General features: G+C 50.0%; 1 protein-coding gene across 2 annotated transcripts in view; it reads right to left on the reverse strand.

Moving 5' to 3' along the window:
• The window catches only part of EMB2729 (Alpha amylase family protein), a 215,376-nt gene that overhangs the window by 162,557 nt on the left and 26,392 nt on the right, over window positions 1–26,427 (reverse strand). For both annotated transcript variants that reach the window (XR_015543794.1, XM_087399851.1), the window contains exons 4-6: window positions 1,599–2,270; window positions 1,286–1,458; window positions 1,033–1,122 (exon numbers count right to left, since the gene is read on the reverse strand). Coding sequence is in view for 1 of the 2 variants with exons in the window: in XM_087399851.1 (XP_087255977.1) it covers window positions 1,033–1,122; window positions 1,286–1,458; window positions 1,599–2,270 (935 nt within the window). In the remaining variant the exon portion in view is untranslated. The remainder of the gene's footprint in view (window positions 1–1,032; window positions 1,123–1,285; window positions 1,459–1,598; window positions 2,271–26,427) is intronic.

Here is a 26,427-nt window from a genome sequence, read left to right on the forward strand (position 1 = left end):
CTCATGCATCTTATCCGTTCCCATCTCATTCCATGTAGATTCCATTCCTAGATTTATTTACTCAAATGCACTTGCTAGTCCATGCATGCACTTATCATCCACATGCATATGTACAGAATGCCCATGCACCTACATGCAACCACTGTCCCAATGTATACATGCCTTCATCTCTATCCATGCAAAAAAAGCACAACTAATGATTTGTCTCACCTAAAGGAGGTCCATTGATTTTTTAAAGCATCGTGCGAGCCAATATTTTCACACAATTGTCAATTAAAATATCAATTCGTTTAACATCATTCCCCACTTTCAATAGAGAAATGTTAGCCTCCTGGTGATTTCAGTATTGTCTTTCATACAAACCAACCCCAAGAACTAGAACTCAATGGCACTATACATAAAGAAAAGCACGCAACTAGACCCCCATACACCACATCATGTTTTACAAGTAAATTAAAAACAGGAGCACATGGTGTGCTGTGCTGGACTTGCTCAGATACTACATCCAATATTTCCTTAAACCAAATGAATTTCCTAGGTGTATGGTACCAATCTTGTGAGACCTAACACTAAGGAAAGACTCTCTTTAAATTTAAACTACTGTGTCAGCCCTTCACTTGTCAGAGCTGTCAATCAGAAAGACAAACATATATACCTTCATAAGCATAGAATATATCCAATCTTACAAATTAAATTCTTTTTAAGAACGAGAGAAAGACCAAAGGAAAGAAGGGAGTTGGTAAGCAATTTAGACAAAATTAACAGTAAATGAGAAATATAGAAAGTAATAATAACTTAATAAGCAAAGAATAATTCTCATCAGTACCCAAGCATAAGCTGCCATCTGGGGTTTCAAAAAATTCTGGAATCTCTTGGGTAAACCCAGTGCTTACTAAGCTTTGAAATCCAAGCCCAACAACAAAACCTTCAATAGCAGGAATAAGAAATGCGAAGAGCAGGAGAGAGAGAGAGAGAGAGAGAAAGAAAGAAAGAAAGAAAGAGAGAGAGAGGTCAATCAAAAAGACAAACAACCTTATAACCAGCACTTGAATAATCGGCATGTTCCTGCACACCAAATAACTGCACCACATTGTACCCAGAATTTTTTACATATGGTAGAACCTGTCGACCATTGACGAAATCAGATTTTAGATTTTTTTAATATCATTGGATGAATGAAATTCAAAATCTTCAACCTAATTCAACTGCGTAGAAAGCCTCGGAACTCTTAAGACGTAACATGAGTCAAAGACGTGAAACATTCTAATACATAAAACAATCTTACATTCTCAGTGAATTCATTAAATGTTGAAACACGTGGATCTGACCCACTGATCCCGACATGGCACTCATAGATACGTAATGACCTTGGCCTTGCTGGACTCTTGTTTTGCCACGTATACATCTCCAATGGAGGTGGTTCCCAGTAAATAGAGCTCACACGGTCCCCATCTGCATCTGCAATACATCAATAAACATGATCAACCTAAACCCAAAGTCACTTAAAGTATACCTCTACAAACAAACAATCCCATCAACGGACAAAAAGATGAAAAAATGTCTTCTATTTAAGGCAAGCTTAATAAAAATACTCTCACCTGGCAAGACGTAAGTAGACCATGCTGAAACTCGTTCCACTGGCCCTTCATTTGTATGAAGATAGACCCTATAACGGCCACCATGAGGGATTTCTGGAATATACTTTTGTTGCCAGGCCTTTCGACCCTTCCGCAGGTATTCCCAATATGGAAGAGGTGGTTTTTTGGAAAACACCCTCTCTTTCCATACTGGGTCATCAATAATCACAGGATACTTTGTCGGTTCACTTCCATCATCTATAACATCAATTGGAGGGAGATTACTCTCCTCCTTTTGAGTTGCTTTCCAGGCCTCGTATCGTGTTCTTGCATCAGCAAGATCTGGAAGAGGTTCATCTGCCTTCTCTCCATACTTCCCGAAAATTTCTTCATACAGTTGCTCTGCCATCCTACGACCGCGATCACCCATAAATTCATCTTCTCCAGGTTCCCAGTAGTCATCATTCATTTTCTTGAAAAGAGCCTTAATGTCAGGATTTTCATCACCACGATCATAGTCATCAACATAATTGTACTCCTGGTAAATTGCATCTTTCTCCTGTCCTTCACGTAGCTTGTCTTCAACAAAAATTCGCCAATATCCATAGTCATCATGGCCTAGTTCATGATCCGCATGATTTTGTCTGTGAAGCCAACTATTGAAATCACCCACAATAGAACAAAATCGTGCACCTGCATAACAAAGGGCTAGCCGATCATAGGCCAAGCAAAAGCCACCTAGTCCACAATGATTAAAACATGGTTTTACAGCTCCATGGTGTTGTACCTCTATATCAGTTGATTTATTATCCTGAAAACTATTCCTATTAAGCCCAATATCTGAGGCTGTGCGAAAAAGCAGGGCTAGAAGATGAACCATCATCTAAAAGTCTAGTATTGCACAAACACGCATGCACCCAAGATTGACACATCCATGCATATGCTCTTACACTTACATGGACCCGTGCACAGGACACACATGCATCCACGTAATCTCCTATTGCAAGCAACATCCAAACACTGAGTGGTAGGTTCATTTATGCCCACAAAGTTCACCACAATCAATCAATCGACAAGCCATAATAAAATGCCCACAAGTTTCCAAAACTGATTCCCTCATAAGAAAAAGCAACAAAACAAACATGTAAAAAATATCATTTGGAGACCCACAGAATCCTCAACTAACTACACCGGTGAGCATAGAGGCAACTCTTATGATTTGAGACCAAATTCTCAGTAACCCTTGTATCTCATGCTAAAGATGCCCTTAACAAAATTAAAACATTGCACAAGCACATAGACCTAGACATGCCTACAAATCGGAGCTATTATCCATTGACTTATATGTCTGTCAATGGCCCACAGCCTCCTGCTACTACATCACCCCAAACTCAATTCAATTCATATATATACTGCTCTACATCCATCAAAGAGATCTTCGTATGTGATGTGGACACTATTCTTAGCCTCGGGACCTTCTATTAAAGCTAGTGGCCTCACCCCAGATCCCTGTTTCAAAAATATATGAGCACAAATAACAAAAAACTATGGTGACTTGAACAAGATAAGCATCAGGAGTGCAATACAAAATGACTCAAAGATTAAAGCCTAGAACCAGCTATGAGTAGGCAAACATTAGTGGCAAGCCTAGAAAGCCTTTACTCTAATGTGAAGATCTGCTACATATAAGGGGGGAAATGAGCTTAAGGACCAGAACGTCCTAGCCGCTAGGACATAACAAACCAAGAATGATTTTTCACTAATTTCTAACATTTTCTAACCAGGAGGACTAAATGACCTCAGGGACCAGTAAAATGGTGACCCCAGGGCTTAGCACTAGGTACTTTCTATGGTATTCCCACAATAGTTAGATTAACGAGTCTATAATCATAATTCAACTCCAAGACTCATCCCTTGTTTTTATCATTATAGGCAAATTATGACAATGGTAACCACATGTTTGTACTTTGCCTTAACAATATACATGCAAGTACTTTCTCTGATGTTAAATCGATCATAGGCATTTCTATCTCCCATCTCCTCTCTCTCTTGCTGCGCACCTTATCCCAGCCTGCCACCAGGGCTCTTCCAGGTTGCTGCGCTGCTGAACGTGCTCCCCTAGCGCTCTACCTTCGCTGCCCTGTCTACCCTTCTGGCTTTCTTATTGATTGCTCGCTCACACGCTTAACTCCTAGCCTTTCTACTCTTCATCCACCTAGCCTGGTGCTGCTCCAGCCTATCTTCTTGCTGTTCTACATCCCTTCTGGGCGATCTTGTTGTTCCTTTCATCTATCAGGCTGAGGGTGAGAGATCGACCAGCTTTTCTCTCTCATCGTCTTGACTGTTTGTACAATCAGCCTGCTGTATGAATCTCGTTTCCCGACCGCCTAGCTGTTTTAGAGGGCTGCCAGGGGAGCAGCCTCATTCTCACCTAGTGGGGTATCGGTGCATTTGTCTCCATCTCTTATTTTCTGTTGATAAGTGGATGAATATGGTGTAAATGCATTTTAAGTTAAAGTTTTAAAAATTCTAAGTTTATTAAGTTATTTGACTGGAAATCATGCCTCCGAGTTTGTACGACTCTGACATGGTCCTGCTCTCCTCGTCATCTCTAGTGCATCCGGAGGCGCTCCAATCTTTCTACAATGCACATAATTTGAAGGCCAAATTGAGTAAAACCAATGTCATGATGTTCGACACATCCCAACCAGCCACACACATAGAGCAGTTTACCTTCGATGGGGCTCCGATAGAGATTGTTGCATCCTACACATACCTGGGTGTTCTCTTTCCAGGCCCGATCTTTACGATGCGACCAACGCACTAGCTAGACTAGAGCATCATCATTTTCAGGATCCCAAAACCAAGTCTTTCTTTTTTGGACTCACTAGACTGTTCAAAGGGGACATAAGGTAGTTCCTTCTGGGAGACAAATTGGTCCCGCATAGAGAGACTTCAGGTTCTGCTTCTCGCTCGGACGATCCACAACAAGACATTGGTCCTGCATTAGATCATACTAGTAGAGTTTGGGACTACCTCCCAACATCTTGATGCAATCTTCCAGGTGGTGACTTCTCTCCATATGGTCAAGGACTTTGGTACCACGACATCCGCATGACGCAGTTGCCATGGCTAGCCTTGACTTCATCTATGGCATTGGAGGCAGAGGAGGATCAAAGTAGTTGATATGCTCGGACAGGCAGATGGTTTGCAGGCTTGGGACAGATTGCTACCGTTTCGGTACACTCTTGAGGCTCCATCCATATCAGAGGTGAACCAAGTCATCAACGCGGATCTCTTGTAGCTCCACACATACAGGGCCTGGTTAGTTCTTACTGAGTTTTCGGTGAAACTCAACCTCTATAGAGATCATTGCTTACAAATCTTAGAGAAGGGGTTCATTGAACCACCGGACTACATCTCCTGCATGCACCAAAGATCTTGATTGGTCACTTCAATACTTCACACAAGCTACAGTTTGAGATAGGGCGAGAAGAAGGCACCCCACATGAAAGAAGGATCTACACTCTATGTGATATGCAAGAGACTGAAACAGAGGACCACCATGCATTCTAATGCCCTGTAGATCCATGGATGGCGCCGCTATCTTTTCAGTAGTAGAGGTTTTGGTCCAATAAAGAGTTCCTGGCACACCCAAATCAGCGATGTGTGGCTATTTTTCTTGTTGAGGCCCAAAGACACAGAGCAGACATTATTCATAGCCTGCTCCGCATTGCATACCTATTCTTCTAAAGTGCAAAGTCTAATCTCATTCTATTATGTCTGTGCCAATTGTCTTTGAAGCTCAACATTCTGTGCCTGTAGCGCCTTGTTTTGCAATGCCACCACTTGCGATGTATAGGCTTGCTACACTTCCCACTAACTTGACAACTACAGTAAGTAGTGGCCACATGCCTTCAATTGGTCCTCTAGTGACTCTGTTGTCAAGGTCCTCGAGGATAATATCAATGCGGGGGACCCAGTTGTGATGAATAGAGTTGGTGTGATCGGCAGTGAATAAACCAACTGTGTGGACACACCCGAGATTCATGCTGCTGATGTGGAAATTGCCATAGTTGAGGTGCCAGTGGTTTGCAAGATCCTCTCTTGGAATTGTCTGACAGAGTCCCCAAAAACTACTTTACCTCCCAAAAGAAATCCAAAACTAGAAGGAAGAGCAAAAGTACTCATCACACTCGTTGTCGCACTGGTCACTGCGCAAGTGCACTTGTGACTTCTGTAGTCTGTGCCAACTCCACAATACTAGCCACCCATGCCACACTTTGAGTTACTCCTATTGAATTGATCAGCAAAACATGTGCTTCTATTGAGATCATTTTGTAGATTGGTGACTGCCTCCGACATAGTTTGTGTTGAGCTAGGTGGGGGTAAGGGAGGCGCTGGGGCTATCAAGACTATTGTGGATGGAGGGGCACTCCAACCTGGAATCTGTGGCTGTGACAAGATTTTGCCCTTGTGGTTCCTCTTTCTCTTTCTTGTCTCTATTGGTAACATGATCCACGACTACCTTATATGAGCACACGAGAGTATATGAGGGACTGGGTGAGAGCACGATCACGGATGTTTTCTCTAGTAACCCCCACCTGGGACAACAGGGGACTAGACGCAGCAAAGAGCCAGAGGGCACAACTCGACAAACCCAACCTCAGGTGGAGACTCACATGAGGACCACAGAGACATGCTCTCTCTTTGATGAGTGAAAAGAAACCACTAGAGTGACGATAGCACTTGTTAGACAATGGGTCACATCACGAAGGGAGGAAGGATGGACCTGGATAGCCCAAGCGCCAACAACGACCTATCACTGCCTTTCTTCCTCAACCTCAGCCCTCACCTAATCCCAAGCCAATGTCAGAAAAGCTATTCTTGTCTCTCCTTAGTCGTCCGGTGCAATTGGTCTCACTGACAACATACACAGGTCTAGCCACTCGGATGGATGGCTGACCGGTTGGTAGGCGACCAAGGGATTCTCCTTGGTGTTTTTGACCCCTTTTGGGATGTCGTGGCATTTTAGACCACCTCCATGGCTTTTTTGTCACATTGTTGAGGCTAGGGATAGAGTACTTTCTCTCCCACCTGTTGTATGACTTGTTTTGAATGGAATATATCACTTTTATTTTTAAAAAAATAGCGTGAGTTATTACTTTTTCCTCATCGTAGACATCAAGACTTGGGTAGAGGTGTCCATTTAGTGGCCCCACCCTTGGCTTTTATTGTATCTAGTTTCTTTTTGAACTCATAGACCCTATAGTCTTTCATAGACGTTAATAAACCTTTTTTCTTTCTAACTTTGTGTCTCTCCCACCCATTTCTCTTCCTCTCTTTCTCTAAATCCGGATTCGGCACATGGACAGCCGGGATCTGTTTATTGCAGTTTGCTACTTCCCCCCTGAAACCTCCTGCTTTGCCAGAGGTAATTCGAGGGGAGGATGGGACATCCCCATTTGCTGCTCTCTATCAGTCCATTGTTAACTTCTCTAGCCATGGAGAAGGCACTCCTAGTTGGGGACTTCAACGCGAGGACAAGCGCTCATCAAGCACCACTCCTCGACTTCAGGGATGATTCCACTCTACTGCCACACATTGACCTTGAGGAGGCAAATATGCTACGAGTTTTGACTGACAAACGAGGACCGTTCACATCTTATGGGCAGGCCCTATTAGACCTCGGCAGGATGCATGATCTCATTATTTATAATGGTCTTGACAGATGACCTGCATCAGGTGGCTTCACGTGCTTTCCACATGGGGGAGGCTTCAGTGTTATGGACTACATCATGGGATCCCCTGCCTTCACATCTCACATCACTGACTCTACCGTAGCACCTCTCCCTCCAAGGGCTGATCATACCTATCTTTACTTTAGCATTTCTTTTTTTTTTTTTGCCGAAAAAACAGTGCTGATTATATTACTTCGAAAAAACAAGATACATGAGGTCAGTTTTGCAGCTGACGGGGCTGCGTTCACAAATCGGACGCAGCCCTAAATGGAAACAAAAAGCTCTCTCTCACGGAGGGATCAGGCGGGTGTGAGTAAACAGCCAGAGAGGTGGTGAATAGCGCCATTGAAGGCCCTGAGAAGTATGCTCGAAGAAGAGGCCCTGCGTATCCCAATCTCAGAGGAAACGTCTCCGCTTCTCCCGGCCAGCCCGGGAATCCAGCCCGGGAATCTCCCTGTATCTGGTCCCACTGGCCTCTGAGTGTGTGTATAATCTCACTCCAGATGTCGGCCATGACCTGGGCAGTCGAAAGAGAGGTACCACCGAGGATCTGCGCGCAGCACGAGGTCCAAATGTGCCAACCAGCGATGCTGCTAATAATCTCCCAGACTGGTTGCCTCTCCTGAGATCCTGTGTCTGCCTCTGCCAGGTGCGGCGGGATGCCCTTGAGCAGCCCCCAAGTCCCCTGTGTGATAAGGAACATGGGGTCCTGCGGGCCTGCCTCAAACAACTGATGAAAGTCAGGTGTGGTGCTGCACCAGCAGAACGCGCCCCAGGTGATCAAACCTAGCTCCGGTGCTGCGCGAGTAAGGATCCCGAAGGTCCACCTCCACACTTCCTGGGCGCGAGTGCAGCTCCACAGGCAGTGTTTTGGTGACTCCTCGTCCTCATGACAAATCTGACAAAGTCCATCCTGCCCAATCTGCCGCAACCAGCTCCCCACTGGAAGACCCTTGTGGGCAAGTAGCCAAAGGAAGTAGGAAATCTTCCGCGGCCGCCAGCTCTCCCACAAGGCCTTCCAGAAGGCCTGCAAAAATAGCCTGGAGATACCCTGAGCATACCAACTGGGCCGCTGGGTGGGCGGGCGGGCGGCTCTGCATCCTCCCGAGAACTCTCCTGCCCAATGTCGTGCTGTAAGCGAAGAAAGGGGTCGGCCCCTGGCCTCTGCCACAACCTCTGGCCATCTCCACTCACCTGGGTCCCAATCAAGCTCTGACAGGGCCCGCCTCTCCCAAAGCCAGAGTAGCCATAACTGCAGCTGATCCTGCTCTATAATAGGATCGATCCGCCAAACCTTCCCCACGAGGCCTACGACCTGAACCCTCTGCCACGAGAGAAGGGGGTCGATGAGCATACCCTCTCTCATGAGTCGGCCGTCCCCCAAAACCACGAAGAAGGAAACCGAGGTGTCGTCCATCCGGCCTGCAACTACCAGTGGGATGCCACGGGGGGTGAACTGTCCAAGCCAACGGTCATCGCCACGCATGAGGATCTGAATCTCGGGTGAAACCAACCAACCGGCAGGAATCGCTCCGTCTATCTCTGTGCGTCTCGCCTGAGCTCCACGGACACCTCCAGCTGCGGCTGCTAGAGCAACGGTCTCCAAGTGTCTGTAAGTGTCCCTCCAAACTCAAAGGGACCGGGCTGGCCCCCGCATCCAACCGTCCCACAGGATATGTGACCTCTCCCCCAGCTGAAGGCCCAAGGTATCTCTGGCCTGATCGTTCCAAATGAGCGGCTGGCGGTCGATCTCCTCCTGACAGCTAGGAGGGGACTGGAGGAGACTGAGACGGAGTCGCCTCCAAACCATGAGAAGGCTACGAAGGGGGTGAGTAAGCGGTGCAGAGGTGAAGATCCACCGGAGGGACGGTAGCCACTCTCCACCTCGGCACGGGATGCAAGAACTGATCCCCTGCTGAAGTAACATCTTCCACGTTTGCCCCCCCGGGGTCAAACTGCGGATAACTAACTTGCCCAGCAAGGCCTGACTCTGAAGCTAGGGATCAATGACCCCCAAGCCACCCTCAGCCTGCGGAAGAATGACTGTCTGCCAGGCTACCCTGGCTCTGGTATCTCTGAGACCATCCCCCCCAGACCACAGGAAATTCCGGACCATCCTCCTGAGCTATGCCACGCTGGATCTCGAGAAGCACCAACAAGAGGCCACATACCAGGCCGTGGCCATGAGAACCTGGTTGACTACAAGAGCACGACCTGCAAGAGAGAGCTTAGCAGTGCTCCAGAAAGCCAGCTTCCGTGGAATGGAATCTAGCACCGGGAGAAACTGCTGAGCTGGCGTGATGTCCAGGCCGACCTGAAAGCCGAGATATCTAGCTGTCTGTCCTCGCGGGATCCATCTGAAACCCAAAAACCTCCCCCACTGTGAGCATGCCCCAGGGTTTGTGAGAAAACCAACTGATTTGTTCCGGTTGATTTTCGCACCGGCTGCCGAGCAGAAGACCTCTAAGGCCAGCCTCACCCTCTCCACCATCATCTCATCATCCTGAACGTACAACGCTGTGTCATCTGCATACTCCGAGTCCAGGAGCTCCGTGTCCTCCCTGATGGGAAGGCGAACACCCCGGATCCCGATCGACCTCGCCCGAAGGTAGTATGTCATCGCCTCGGCGAAGAAGAGAAACAGCTAAGGAGCGAGGGGGCAACCCTAACGCACTGATCTCTCCAATCGAAATCGCTCTCCCATCCTGCCGCCGATGATGATCCTGCTGGAAGCTGTCCTGTATAACGCTGAGATACCCTGAATCCATCCTACTGGGAATCCTAGTCTCTCCAAAGTACCCTCCAGGAAGGACCACTCCACTCGATCGTAGGCCTTCTCAAAGTCGAGAAGTAGGATGGCTAAGTGCGACCCACTGTGCTGAGCCCACTCCGTCGCCTCTGAGAAGGTAAAGACATTATCCAGGATACCGCGATCCTGGACAAAGCCTGTCTGAGTGTCATGAATGAGGTCAGGAAGTAGTGGCCGAACTCTGGCGCTGATCATCTTGGCAAGGATTTTGTAGGCAATGGTGAGGAGAGTGATCGGGCGCCACTAACGGATCTCCTGTCGGTCTCCTCCCTTCGGGATGAGGCAAATCAATCCCGAAGAGAGGCTCTCTGGCATATGTCCGCTGCTGAAAATCCTCTGGAGGGCTGCTAGGAGGAGCTGATGGATCTGATCCCAGAAAGAGGTGAAGAAAGCGCGAGAGAGCCCATCCTCGCCAGGGCATTTCTGCCCATCGATGGCCATCAAGGCCTCCTGCATCTCGACAGTAGTGAACGGTGCCATCAACGTCGTCTGCATGCTGGGCTGAACAAGGGCTGGAATGTGCCTCCACACCTCCTCGCGGGAACGTCTAGTACGGGGGGCAAGCTGCTCTTGCCGGAAAAGAGTCCTGTAGAAGTTGGTAGCCAACCCCAAGACCTCTTCCGGATCAGTAACGATGTGCCCCTCCGCTGTCCTAAGACCCCGGAGCTGATCACCTGCGGCCCTCTGGCCATGCGTCCTGAAGAACTCTTTGCTCATCCGGTCGCCCTTCCGAGCCCAGTAGGAGAGGGAGGCGTGATAAGAAAACTCTGAGCGACGCTGGAGGTTGGACTCCTGCAAAGCCTGCGCCACCGACTCTACCAGATCCACGCACTCGCCCCAATCTCTGTCCCAAAGGCTACCGATACTACTGCGCACCTCCTCCCTAGAGAAGATGGAGTCAGGAATCCTGCACGAACGGGGAGGAAGGGACTGAGCTGCCGAGTCTAGTGATAAGAGCACTAGCGCGTGGTCGGAGAGTGTTGTCCCTGGCACTATACCCACCTGACCACCTCTGCTGATGGCCCAATCACTGACATAAAATCTGTCCAGTCTCTCCAGGAGTCTGCCTCCTTCCCTGCTGAAGCCCCACGAGAAGCCAAGCTCCCGTGCCATCGGCGGAAGGACGGGTCTCTCCAGCTGTCCCTACCTCCTGTCGCGAAGATAAAGGAGTCCCAAGCGGACTGCTCTGCCTGAGCTATACCTGTAAACTCTGGTCCTCTGCCCTGCTGGTCCTCCAAAGTCTCCAGATTGTTGAAGTCACCTCCAACAATCCACGAATCCATGTCTGGGAGAATCTCTGTGAGTGTCCTCCAGAAAGTGGCTCTGCATCGGAGGTCTGTGGGTGCATAGATGTTGAGGATTCCTATTTTGGAGCCCTCCAACTCTAGGCCAACCCAAAGTGCACGGCCTGGGATCAACGTACCATGACCAAAAACTCCCTGGGCAAACGATTCGCAAACGGAAGTACAGACACCGCCACTCCTCCCCTGTGCACCGATCGAGGGCTCCCAATAAGTGTGAGAGCGTCCAGGGAGGATCTTCCCGTAGCTACGGGAATGAGCCAACGAAAGCTTATGCTCCAGGAGCAGGAGTATATCCAAGCGACCAATCACTGCTGGCTGAAGTTCCTGTCTCAAGATGAGCTTCCTAGGACAACGGGTGCCAGAAGAATGAAACCCGTTCACATTCCAGGAGACAAGGTGTAAGCTCATGATGAGGACTGGTAGGCTGCGAACAACTGTCTGCTCGCGGCTGAGGTCGATGAAGAAGCTGAAATTTCGGAATGAAGGCGCTGACGCTTTTGTGAGGGTTTGGAGGGGGAGGCGGGGTCATCCTGCCCGTTCTTCAAAACTTTTAACAAAGGCGTGAGGCCTTTGGTGCCATGGACAAACGCTTTCTCGAGCCAACTCGAGATCTCTGAGGTAGTCATCCCGTAGAAGGCTCGAAGTTTCTGAGGAGTCCAGGCTCTGACATCCTGGGGAAGGGGCCACGACAGAGAGGGCCTGAGGATCACAATCAATCTGAAACGCTTGGCGGCGCAACGCCACCGCAGGCGCACATCACCCTCGGACCACTGAGTCTCGAGAAGCTGTCCACCCGACGGGCCTATCCAGGAGCAAATCTGAGCATGCGTCTGCTCTCTGAGAGCCTCCCAGACTGAGTCGTCTGTCCAAGTCTCGGTGCCGTCGCTGAGAAAGGTGAAAACAAAGCTAGGGCCATCCCTCGGGGCCAAGGCTGCAATCTTCCCATCCGCCCCTTTACGGAGCAGGAAAATACTGATGTCGAGGCAAGCAGCGAAGGTCCCGAGGTCGGCCACATCCAAGTAATCCCAGGGACCAGATCTGTAGAAGTCGCGAGGAAGCTCTCTCTCCTGAAGCTGAGGCCCGCCAGAGTCTGCAACTGAGGGGGTCGGGCTAGCAGACAGGGAAGACTGCTCTAGGGGTGGTGCAAACTCGGGGTGCCCTGCCTGGGGTGGGGAAGGGGAAGGAGGCTGAGGGGTAGGCAACTCAGACTCCACGGAAGCGACTAGCGGGAGGGGCGGAGGAGGGGGAGTGGGGGCTGCCCGCGGCTGAGGAACCACCGGTGCAGCTGACACTGCAGAAGAGCTGAGAGGGGCGGGGGAGGGGGGAGGGGGCTGGAGCTGGGACTGGGGCTGAAGAGGAAGAGGAGGGGGCTGAAGAGGAAGAGGCGCGGGCTGATGCTGCGGGTCGGGAAGAGGGGGCTACGGCTAGGGTAGGGGCTGGGGCTGAGAGGAAGGGAGCTGGGGTCCTCAAGAGAGGGGGACCTGAGGCTGCGGAGGATGGGCTACAGATGAAGAAGAAGCTCTCCCAGGACCCTGGGGCAGCTGCCTGTCAGGTCTCTAAGGCGCTGTTGCAGGTTGGGTAACCTCTGCCTCCTTGCCTTTGTCAGAAGTCTTCTTATTCTTTCCTCTTTTCCTTCTGACCTCGGTCCAACCGCCAGCCACCTCTGGACCGGACTCCGGCTACCTCTGCTCCTCCTGACGTGGCTGCCCGGAGGGGGGGGGAGGGGGCTGAGGGGGGGGGCGGGGGGGGCCGAGAGGAGCTGGAGAAGCGTGGACAAGCAGCACCTCAGGCACTGGCCTGGCTGTCCTGTGACTACCATGCTTTGAGTAATCCTGCCAGCATCTGTCACGATCTCAATCACTGCAGGGAGGGACGTAGGGTCTGCCACAGCCACACGGACTCTGGGAGCTCCTGCCGCAGTAACCGCATCGACGAAAGTGTCATGCATCACCCAGCCAAAGTGGGAACCCAGGTCCCTGACTATCGGCCGCAACTCAGCAGCAAGGCCTGGAAAAACTAGCGTCACTGGGTGGCGAGGTATGCGGAAACGAGCATCAAAGTCCGCTGTGCTGAATCCTCGGTACCAAGGGACTATCATGATGATCTTTCCATCCACAGATGTGGGGGAACCAGCAATCAGGTTGCTCGCAGCTTTCGCAGTGGAGAGTTTAAGCCAGAAGATGCCCCTTCCCATAAGGGCCACCTCCTCGATGTGGCTGTCCTCTAGCATAAGAGTGGACTGGAGCCAGTCCCTAATGGCTGATCTGGAGGGAGAGTGTCCAATGACTCTGCCATAGATGGAAGTGAAAGCAAAGTCATTGGCAACCTGTTATACCCGAGACGACTGTTGCTCTGTCAAGATCACGCGGTAGGCATCTGGAGAGGGAGGGTCCGGCTGGGCCTCCGGTTCCAAGCAGGGAGCCGCCATACCGCCAAGACAAACTGCGAGACCTCCGATGAAGAAGAGGTAGCCACCAAAAAGGGGGGAGATAGACGAGGGATGGAGCCTGGGTGTGATGGAGGAGGATAAGGCGAGGCGAAGCGAGGCGGGCGGAGGAAGCGGAGGCGATGGCGGGGGCGGAGGGCGGAAGGCGGAAGGGGGCGGAGGGCGGAAGGCGGAAGGGGGCGGAGGGCGGAGGCGAGAGCGGAGGGCGGAGGTCGAAGGTGAGGGAGAGGGGCGGCGGCGGAGGCGAGGACGAGGGGCAGAGGGGGGAGGGACAAGGGCGAGGGGCGAGGGCGGAGGGACGGAGGGGTGAAGGGCGAGGGCAAAGGGCGGGGGGGGGGAGGGGGGGGGCGGGGGGCGAGGCGGAAGGGCGGAGGGGCGAGGGCGTGGCGAGGGGCGAGGCGAGGGGCGAGGCGAGGCGAAGGGGCGAGGCGAGGGGCAAGGCGGAGGGGAGAGGCGAGCGACGAGGCGAGGGGCGGGGAGGTGAGGGGCGAGGGGCGAGGCGAGGGGCGAGGGGTGGAGGGGCGAGGGGCGAGGGCGTGGTGGCGGGGCGAGGCGAGGGCGAGGGGTGTGAGGCGAGGGCGAGGGGGGTAAGGCGAGGGCGAGGGGGGTAAGGCGAGGGCGAGGGGGTGAGGCGGAGGAGGGTAGGGAGGTAGAGGCTACGGAAGGAGGGGGGAGGGCTCGCATGAGCAGTGCGCGAGAGTTATCGCAAGGACTTCCCTGCCAACAAATGGAGCGGGAGAGAACTACTTTAGCATTTCTACCCCCCGCCGCACAGCACTATCTAGCCCGTTGAGTTCTTACTCCACCTACCATGATATACGCTTTGATCGCAATCACTCACCTACTTACTCTGGCCGTCTGTACATACTTCTCGCATGCATTGACTTTATAATGCTATTAGAGGATCATGCTGCCCTAGTCACCCGCTCACTACACGAGACTGCTCTTCACGCCTTCCCCCACACCACCCGCTCCACCCACCCACCACCACTTGGGACCGTACCCTGTAATAGCTGGAACGATGATGAGTGTAAGGCTTTACGCCGTCAGCTCAAAAGAGTCTTCCGAGCGAACCAAAGATGCTATGCGAGTACCGTCGACTGATACGGAAGAAGAAACTTAACTTTGTGCGCCGAAACGAGGAGCTACTGAACATTATGTTCAGTAAAACCTCTAAGGACTTTGGGCGGAGATTTCTGGAGGGACAGTCCCCCTCACCACTCACTGACACTCAGGTGTGGTTTGATTATGCACGCACACTCTATGATATCTCAAATCAACCAGTATCACATATGCCACACCCCACATCTTGCAACCTCTTCACTAAGGGGGGGGGGGGGTGGTAAAGGATGCAAAGGATCATGAGGGACTATGCACTAAGTTCATTGCATATGGGATTAACCTCCTAGCCCCGATCTTAGCAAAGTTATTTAATGAAGCTGTCTGCTTGGGGTTCCCACGCACCTGGACCGTCAACACTATCTCACCCATCCACAAGGCACGGGATCCCATGAACCCAGAGAACTACAAAACCATTATGATTGGACATGTCATGTCCAAGATTTATGCATCAGTACTTGATTCTGAGGTCAGCAGATTTGTAGAGTGTCGAGGACTCAAAGCAGTAGGACAGGCTGGTTTCAGACAGGATCATGGGACCATGGACCACATTCTCGCGCTCAGATGTATCATCAAGGAGGCGAGGGCATGGAAGCAGAGGGTTTACTGTTGCTTTGTGGATTTCCGCAAGGCATTTGACATTGTTTCGAGCGGCCGCCTCATACGTCGCCTACAGGATTTGGGTTATGACCAAGAGATCATTTGGGCTGTCATGGCACTTTATGAGCGAGATTCAGGCAGAGTCCGGACAGGATCTGGATGGATAGACGAGATCATGAGCACTATCAGGGTAAACAAGCGTGCCCATTATCACTACCTTGTTTGACCTCTACATCAACGAGCTCGAGACAACGATGCAAACACAGGGGGAGGTAGGTTGCTCTCTCGCGGGCACACTGATCTAGATATTGCTTTACGTAGATGACATGGCTCTCTTGTCTTCCTCAACAAAACGGCTCTAGAGACACCTTGACGCACTACAGTCCTTTTGTGAGTCTCATGATTTGAAGGTCAACTTGGGTAAAACCAAGGTTATGATCTTCAATACATCTCGAGCCGTCATGCGCCAAAGCAGTTCGCATTTGATGGATCCCCTGTCAAGGTAGTCTCATCATACACTTATCTTGGGGTCGTCTTTTCCGAACCCATCTTTACTATGAGACCTACTATCCATGCATGCCTGAGGAGAGGATATGCTTCATTGGCTAGACTAGGGAGGGAGTGCTTCCACTCTCATTTTTAGGATCCATGGACCAAAGGGTTGCTTTTTGACTCCTTGGTCCGCCCAGCAAGGATGTATAGCAGTCCATGTTGGGGGCCAGACTTGTCGGATACAAAGTGGGTCAAGGTGGAGGGTCTACAGGTTCTCATGTTATCACGGATGATCCATGGTAAGCCATCCTTTCCTCACCGGATCATTCGGGCGGAGTTTGGATCACCTCCATTACAACTAGATGTTGCATTTCAGGTCACACGTATCTGTACCAAGTCAGGGAGTATGGGGATTACACCTCTGGGTGTAGCAGGATACCATGGCTAGCACTATCCTCTTCTATGTCACTTGCAGCAGGGGGAGACCAAAGGTGCTGGTATGCACGCACAGTGAGATGGTTTGAGGGACTAGGGCTCCACATGGACAGACTACCTCCATTCTAGTACAGCATGGATGCTCCGTTCTCGCCCCTCCTATCACACGAGGTCAACAAGTTTATCCGTGAGGATCTACAACAACTACACACATTCCGGACTTGGTTGGGCCCGAGTGATCTTCTAGTGAAGCTAGGCTTCTACAGAGATCACTTCTTACATATCACAGCGGAGAGTTTTATTGATCCACCAGGATACACACAGATTCACCTACCCCTCTCGTTGAGAATCTCTCTTGGGCAGTTCCGGGTCTCTTCACACAGACTTCGTATCGAGAGCGGCAGAGCAGAGCGGTTACCCAAAGGCGCATATGCACAGTGTGTGACATGCAGAAGGTTGAGACAAAGGAGCATTTAATATTTAGATGTCCTGTTTACTATGAGATCCGAGGGCGTTTCTACTGCCTCTTCAGAGATAGTTATGGGGTTTTTGCCCGTTTCCTCTCCTACCCAGACCAGCGATGTTTGGCTAGTTTCAGTCATGAGGTGCTCAGACACCGCGATAGGATACTTCGAGCATGGAGACAGGAGCAGACTTCTCCCTCGACTGATACCTCTCAGAGCCCTATCACGGAGTTCTTTCAACCAGATCACATAGACCCCCACGAAGCGAGACCTCGACATGACCGTGACCCGAAGCCTATGACCCGACAACTCAAACAGAGGGTTGACTCACAGATCATACTTCGGGACATACCCTCCTTGTTTAGGGTCGGAGCCCGACAGACGGGGGTCACAGTGGCCTTGGTTAGACGCAGAGCTACGACCAGGAGACGTACCAGGACTGCACCCTTGGGGGGGCGACAACACTCTATTGCTGACCTCATGCCTCCACTGCCTCACCCATCCTGATGTCCTGCTGCTGCTGCTGATGATGATGATGATTATGATGATGTTAACGATGATGCTGAGATTGATATATAGTCGACTATCGACATGACTATGTTGTACTATGTTGTACTTAGGACTTAGTACTGCCATTTTGCATTTTTTGCATTCTGCATTGGTGTGGATACTCGTATAGTAGCTCCACTACCACAGCTCATTGTATCAGGTTTTTTCACAGTCTCATAGACCCATCGGTCTTCCTAATACTTTAATAAACTTTCTTTCTTCTTTCTTTCTTTCTTTCTCTCCAGGCTCAGTTGAGCCCTTGGCTCCGCTTGGGGGTTATCTTCAACAAAAGGGCACATCAAAGTTGCACATGCCATTATGGAACTCCCAAAGATAAAGACTTTTGCCTCTACACCAATTAGAAAGCCCTCCTACTCGGACATTGCAGCCTCCACATTGGCACCCAGCCCCTATGCATTGCACTACAAGCGAAGGATTGGATCTAATCCACGAGCAAATATACTTTCCACAGCAAGAAGTGAGAGAGATCAAGCTTATGGTTGCAGCTCTTGGAAGAAAGGTGAAGGAGATGGAAAGCAAAGGCAAGCAAGAAATTATTGCAAAGGATATGGAAAAATGCAGCACATCTCCACCAGCACCAACACTTGTCTCGGATGCAGCGCCCTTCTAGGGGTGTGATCTTTCAGCAGCATAGTGCAAGAGATTCGAAAGGCTACAAGATCCCGAACATGAACCCGATAAAGCGTAAGGGGTCTAGGATGACCCGCAAGAAGCCCTCGGTCCCTCATCAGATCATACAAGCAGAGTTCGCCATGACAACTCTCCAAGTTGATGTCATTTTTCAAACAGTGACATTCCTCCACAGAGTGTGGACCTTACCGTCATCATGCCTCATGGAGACTGCAGAGACTAGCACTAGAGTCGTCCGGATGCCTGGCAAAGAGCGGTGTAGATACAGCACGATATGCACGTGTTTCAGCACGGCTTGACAGACATGAAATCCAGATAGATCGGCTTCCTCCCTTTCAGCATAGGATGGATGCACAGCCTAAGCTGACCCCACGTGATGAGATCAACCGTATCATTCGATTGGACCTCCTCCAGCTCCACACGTCCCGGACTGGGGGGGAGATCAAGAGCTCCCCACCAAGACTCGATTTTATCATGACCACTTCCTGAGGATATCGGAGTTGTTGGAAAATAGAGGATAGAATCACTCACACCTCACTTCCTATCTAGCTCATACAACACTCAGAAATACTGAAAGAGAGATAGGACAAAACTCATATATATTCCTCCACAATCGTGGGCAACAAAAGCAAAAGGATGAGCGTGTACAAACAGCCCGAGATGCTGTCAATGATGCTGAGCCTATTCCTCTCCCTGTGCGCTTGCCTGTGTGCAAGGCAGTCTATGCAGGTGATGAGAAATGAAGGGGGGAATGGGGGCTTTCAATAGGAGGGACTAGGCCCCCTCAAACTGGCCGACCAGGGGAGTCGGCTCCCTGCCCAATGCACCGACCTGCCAGCCCACCAACCAACCAGACTGGTCGGCCTTTGCTGGCTGATCAGGCCGGCTTAGGCCAGGCCTATATAAGGGCCCATAAGCCCTGCTTATGGGCTGCTGTTGCAGCTCCCAACGCCGCCCGTGTGCAGGTCCAAGAGGCGCCTAGGATGCCACGCCATCTTCTTGCTGCAGTGCGGGTTCCCTGCCAGGTAGGTCTGCTGCCTTTTACCTTCCCCTACCCCCTATGGTCTTCTGCCCCCTTGTCCCCTTAAATCAAGGGCTCACAGGTGGGGTAGTGACCTTCTAACACCCCCTCTCAATGACACAACTGTGGGCCAATCCCCATGGGTCGAATGAGGTGCTCCAACTGCTCCCTGGGAAGCACCTTCGTGAAGACATATGTGTCGTTGGTCGGCGGGCAGTATATCAACTCTATGACTTCTTCGAACAAAGTGGTAGTGGACCTCGATGACTTCTTCAATATATCAACTCTATGACTTCTTCGTCGATGAGTTCATAGAACAAAGTGATAGTGGACCTCGATGTGCTTCATCTGTGCGTGAAACACAGGGTGGTTGGCGATTGCTATGCAACTTTGGTTGTCACACATAACCGCAGTCGCATCTTCTTGGGCTACATTCATGTCCTCCAAGATCCACCTGAGCCACAATGCTTCACATGCCGCTGTATAGGCATCCATGTAATCCGTCTCTGTAGATGAAAGAGCGACAGTAGGTTGTTTCTTAGCCATGACACGGCTCCTGAAGAGAGTAAGAAACAATATCCAGAGGTCGATCTCCGAGTATCAATGTCACCTGCCCAATCACTATCACAGAAACCTCCCAACACAATGCCTCTGGTATAAGTGATACCGTAGGTGCAGGTACCCTTCAAGTACCTTAGCACCCTCATACCTGCGACCCAATGAGCCTTCTTGGGTGTGGCGGAGAACTGACAAAACAATCCAACTGCGAAGGAAAGATCTGGTCGAGTATTGGTGAGGTAAAGCAAACTCCTCACCAAGCGTCGATATAGTGATGAATCAACTGGCTAAGATGGATCACGCACACTCAGCTTCAGACCAGTCTCCATGGGAGTTACTGCTGCTTTGCAATTTTCCATCTCAAAGCGTTTGAGCATTTCCCTGCAATATTTCTCCTCTGAAATAAAGATACTGCTCTTTCCCTGCTTCACCTCAATCCCAAGAAAGTAGTGAAGTATGCCTAAGTCAGTCATCTCGAACTCCTCCATAAGAAGTCTCTTAACCTGAGCAATCTTCTTCGTATGATCCCCAATAATGATGAGGTCATCCACATATAGAATCAATACCAGCCGTAAATCCCCCTCTACGTCGAGATCGCCTCTGATGGACTCCGCTGAAGCCCGATCTTGTGAAAGAAAACATCTATCCGCTGATACCAAGCTCTGGGGGCCTGTTTCAGCCCATATAAGGCCTTCTTCAAATTTTTTTTTGGTGTGTCCTTTGTCTCATTAGTCCCGTGAGGGCTTCTGAAGACGTTAATATAATTTCTATTCTCTCTCTCTCTACCCCACTCGATGAGGATCTCTCTTGGGCAGTTCCGGGTCTCTTCACACAGACTTCGCATCGAGAGCGGCAGAGCAGAGCGACTACCCAGGGAGCGGCGCATATGCACACTATGTGACATACAAGAGGTTGAGACAGAGGAGCATTTCATCTTCAGGTGTCCTGTGTACTATGAGATCCGAGGACGTTTCCACTGCCTCTTCAGAGATAGTTATGGGGTTTTAGCCCATTTCCTCTCCTACCCAGACCAGCGGTGTTTGGCAGGTTTCATTCATGAGGCACTTAGACACCGCGAGAGGATACTCCGAGCACGGAGACAGGAGCAAACTTCTTCCTCGGTTGATCCCTCTCAGAGCTCTATCACGGAGTTCTTTCAGATAGATCACATGGACCCCAACAAGACGAGGCCTCGACATGACCATGACCCGGAGCCCGTGACCCGATAGCTCAAACAGAGGGTCGACACACAGATCACACTTGGAGACATCCCCTCCTTGTTTAGAGTCAGAGCCCGACCGATGGGGGTCACAGTAGCCCTGGTTAGACGCAGAGCTACGACCAGGAGGCGTGCCAGGACCGCACCTCTGAGTGGCCGACAACACTCTATTGCCGACTTCATGCCTCCACTGCCTCATCCATCCTGATATCTTGCTGTTGCTGGGGATGATGATGATATTGATGATGATGCTTAGATTGATATATAGTCACCCATCGACATGACTATGTTGTACTTAGGACTTAGTACTGCCATTCTGCATTTTTTGCATTTTGCATTGGTATGGACGCTTGTTTAGTAGCTCCACTACCACAGCTCGTTGTATCAGGATTTTCACGGTCTCATAGACCCATCGGTCTTCCGAAGACTTTAATAAACTTTCTTTCTTTCTTTCTTTCTACCCCTTTTCTTCACTTCTCACTCCTCGCCTTCTGCTAATTCTGTTAAATATCAATGCACCACTCTCGTGTAACTACGCGGGAACCAGCTAACTCTACTTGTAAGCCTCCCATATGAGGAGAAGGCATTTGAGTAGCTCGGTTATCCGATAGGTCCTGGTTTGGACACCAAATGGGGCCATGTGTGGCCTGATGGCTGAACGACTTCAAATAGAGTTGGCACACCGCCAACTAGGCTACATGCAAGTGCGGGAAGGCATCCCTTGACTGACCACATTGAGGGTAGACGGAGCATTTCCCGGGGCAGCCCACTCTCGGGTTGCGGGGCCCGTTTGGAGCCTCAAATGATCCCGGATGGCTGTGGGCCGAACGGTGTCCATAGGTTAGTTGCTCTGTTTTGCGCACCGGTTCTATCGTATGGTCGGTGGCCTATTTCGGGACCGACCCCTAGTCGACCGTTTTGGGCGCACTGGGTCGGTCACCCAATTGAGCCTAACCGACTACGACTGGTGGCTATATAAGAGCAAGCCCGTGAAGCCCATTTCAACACTGGCTACAGCAACCCTGATTCCTTATCATCCAGCCTCTGTCTTCTACTGTTTCCAGCTCGCCATCGAAGCTTCTTTCACAGGAGCGCACGGTTGGGAGGCAACGCCATCTATTGTATCAGTCCTACAGTAATCAAATTTTTGATTCTCCATACTATCTTGTTTTCTCTCTTGTGTACGAGATCCTGTTATCCTGTTATCTATCGTATCATTTCAACACTGGCTACAGCAACCCTGATTCCTTATCATCCAGCCTCCGTCTTCTACTGATTCCAGCTCGCCATCGAAGCTTCTTTCACAGGAGCGCACGGTTGGGAGACAGCGCCATCTATTGTATCAGTTCTACAGTAATCAAATTTTTGATTCTCAATACTATCTTGTTTTCTCTCTTGCGTACGAGATCCTGTTATCTGTTGAGCACAGACGTATTATTATTTTCTTACATGGTATCAGAGCTTGGACTCTAGCAAGAAGATTTGGTAGTGTGTTTCTGTTTGCGAGCAGATTGTGAGAGATGGCCCAACCCGCAAGACTGCGAATCCCACCGTTCGGCGAAAGCGGAAAGTTGGACGGCTCTAACTATCCTCTCTGGAAGTTCAAGATGAAGACCATCCTAAGCGCATATGAGCTTTGAGACACTACTACTGGGGTGGACGTGAGGCCGGTTCCGAGACCGGATCCAGCCAATGCAGGACAACAGATAGTACCAACTGCGGATGAGATTCTCGCGTGGAGAAGAAGAAATGCAGATGCGCTGTGTTCTATTGTCTGCAGTGCTAGTGATTCCGTCATGGCATTAATTCAACATGTCACCACCGCGGAGGAGGCATGGACGGTCTTGAAAAATCAATACGACACCACGAATCAGACGCGGATTCAGAATCTGGAGACTCAACTCACGAATGAAAAATTATCTGAGTCTGAAACGGCAGAGAAGTTCATCACCAGGGTGAAGAATCTGCGCGATCACATGACTACGATTGGCATCACCATCACCAGCGAGAATCTAGCACGAAGGTGCATATGGATTCTCCCACCAAAGTACGACGGTCTTGTTACGGCGCTGAATACGCAGAACAGAAATCCGCCCCTCAACTTTGAGGATTTCAGCGAGATGCTTTTGGAGGAGGAGATGCGTCAAAAGACGAGGACTGGAGAAGATTCGGCTTTCTGGACCGGATCAAACAAAGGTAAGGGTAAGGACTCTGGTAACCCATCTTCTTCTGATGATAAAAAGAGAAAGAAGATCAAGTGCTTCTATTGCAACAAGGCAGGGCACAAGCAGAATGAGTGCCGAAAGAAGATTGCAGATGAGAAGAACGGAGTCAAGAAAGAGTCCAGCAATAGCGCACAGGCAGTACCAATAGAGCTTTTCGTCGCAATTGAGGAGATTTGCACGGAGCAGTTCATGTACCTGCGGATGAACCTTGGATCATTGACAATGGTGCATCGCGCCACATGACCAATCGGAAGGATTGGTATACCTCTCTACAGCCGGTAGGGAATGACATCATGGTAGCAGTCGGCAATGATGCAAAATGTCCAGCAAAAGGAAAAGGTACGATTGCTCTCAAGTCAGATGGAGTTGTAAAACAGTTGCCCGATGTTCTTTATGTGCCAGATATCAAGAGGAACTTGTTGTCCGTTTCTGCGATCACGGATCGGGACCTCAAAGTTCAATTCGATAAGAATGGTGCACAGATTCTGGATCTTCAAGGGAAGGTCGTTGATAAAGGTACACGTCGCAACAACATTTACGAACTCTCAACTTTCACTGCTCGAGCGGATGTGAAGAACACTAAGCTATGGCATGAGAGGTTTGGTCATCTAAACCTTAGTTCTTTGAAGGAGATGCATAAAAGTCGAATGATTGCAGACCTACCAGAAATTTCAGATCTGCTCGATGTACGTGAAGCTTGCATGATGGGCAAGCAGCATCGACAGCCCTTTCCTAAAGAGGCCAGTAGGGCAAAGGCTCCTCTAGAGCTCGTTCACACGGACCTCTGCGGAAAGATGGAGACGGAAGCTTTGGGTGGTTCCTACTACTTCATGACGCTCATCGACGACTACAGTAGAAGGATATGGATATACTTCCTGAAGACGAAAGACGAGGCTTTCACTAGGTTCAAGGAATGGCATGTAATGGTTGAGAAAGAATCGGGGAGGAAGGTGAAGAAGCTGAGATCAGACAGAGGTGGAGAGCTCACATCGACTGAATTCGAAAGTTACTGCAAAAGTCACGGAATCAAGAGGCAGAAACCCCCGCCACATACATCACAGCAAAATGGAGTAGCAGAACGCAAGATGCGCGTCATCTGCGAAATGGGCCGGAGTATGATGAAAGGGAAAGATTTGCGAAAGACTTTCTAGGCTGAAGCATGTAACACTGCAGTTTACATCCTCAATTGTAGCTACACGAAGGCTATGAACGGGATGACTCCACTGCAAGCCTTTTCTGGTAAGAAACCTTCAGTTGCACATTTCAGAGTTTTTTGATGTGACTGTTTTGTGCATATTCCTGATGCTATCAGGACCAAATCGGAACCGAAGAGCCGAAAGTGTATTTTCTTGGGCTACAGTGAAGAGGCGAAGGATTACCGTCTCTATAACCCTGTTACCAAGAAGGTAATTGTAAGTCGCCATGTGGTCTTCTCAGAACAGCTGCATCAATTGGAGGAGGATGCTTCCTTCCCAGACAACCAGAACCAGTATATCCATCCAGTACCGCCACCAACAGTAGACCGAACTCCCCCAACGGTGCTTGGGAGGATTCAAGACAAAGAAGATGAAGAAGAGCCTGCAGAACCACAACGGCAACGGCCATTCCCGAAGTGGGTAAAGCAGCTTTTGGACGGCAGAGAACCTCCAACCATTGAGGAGGAACCATCCGAACACCGCCGGTCCAAGAGATTAGAGGAGCAAAGAAGGGCGCAGGAACACTTGGTCAACTATGCTTTGATGACAGAAGTGATCCGTGCTGATGAACCCAAGTGTCTTGAAGAGGCATAGGGCGATGATAGGTGGATGGGGGCTATGCAGTCGGAGTATGGCTCCATAATGAAGAAGAACACTTGGGACCTTGTGGATCAACCACCAAAACGCAGGGTAATCGGAACCAAGTGGGTGTACAAGCCCAAGTACAAGCCCGCAAGTACAAGCCCGACAGCACGTTGGATAAGTACAAGGCTCGGCTCGTGGCAAAAGGATTTGCACAGGTACATGGTTTTGATTATCAAGATACTTTTGCTCCCACAGCTCGACTAACCACAATTCGCAGTGTTTTGGCTTTAGCTGCCCAGGGAAGTTGGCCCGTGTTTTAGATGGATGTGAAATCCACCTTTCTGAATGGAGATCTCAAGGAGGAGGTATACGTGGAACAACCACCAGGTTTTGAGATCCCCGGTTCAGAAGGTAAAGTCTGCAAACTGAAGAAGGCACTTTACGGGCTGAAACAGGCCCCACGAGCGTGGTACCAGCGAATTGATGCCTACTTTCTGCAAAACGGGTTCAGGAGGAGCCCATCTGATGTAAATTTGTATATCTTCAGAGAAGGAGGCAGGTGTATGATCGTGGTCCTTTATGTGGACGACCTTGTCATAACAGGGAACCATGAAGAGAAGATCTCGCAGACGAAGCATTTGCTAGAAAGAGAGTTTGAAATGACAGACCTCGGACTGATGCATTTTTGTTTGGGGATTGAAGTTTGACAAGAGCCGAAACAAATCTTCATTTCACAACTGAAGTATGTTGCAGAGATACTGAAGGCATTTGGCATGGCTGAGTGCAAGACAGTTAGTACCCCTATGGAGGTTGACGCGAAGCTCCCAAACGAGGATTCATCACCACTGGTGGACGAAGCGAAGTACAGAAGGCTTGTGGACAGCTTGATTTACCTGTGCAATACACGTCCAAACATCAGTTTTGCAACTGGTGTACTAAGCAGGTTTTCCAATAAGCCCCGGGAGAACCATTGGAGGGCAGGGATGCGGGTGCTGAAATACATCAAAGGCACACTTGATTATGGCATCATCTATACCAAGGGCAACATCTTGACCGGATTCTGTGACTCGGATTGGGTAGGAGACGTGGACAGCAGGAGATCAGTGACAGGGTATTGTTTCTCACTTGGATCTAGAGTTGTGTCATGGGTCAGCAAGAAGCAACCCAAAGTTGCTCTTTCTTCTACCGAGGCCGAGTACAAATCTGCATGCTTTGCTTCTTGCGAGGCAGTGTGGTTAAGGAGGATTTTGGGGGACATGGGTGCAGGTGCAGAACAAGCCTACACAATTATCATGTGACAATCAGAGTTGCATGGCGATTGCAAAGAACCCGGTGTTCCACGCTCGCACAAAACACATTGAGATTCAATATCACTTTGTACGCGAGCTCATCATGGATGGAGAGGTCGACTTGGTGTACTGTCCAACTACAGAGAA

This window comes from Dipteris shenzhenensis, chromosome 28, assembly GCF_047967505.1.
Source record: "Dipteris shenzhenensis isolate YYH24624 ecotype China chromosome 28, Dip_SZ_1.0, whole genome shotgun sequence".
Lineage (NCBI taxonomy): Eukaryota > Viridiplantae > Streptophyta > Polypodiopsida > Gleicheniales > Dipteridaceae > Dipteris > Dipteris shenzhenensis.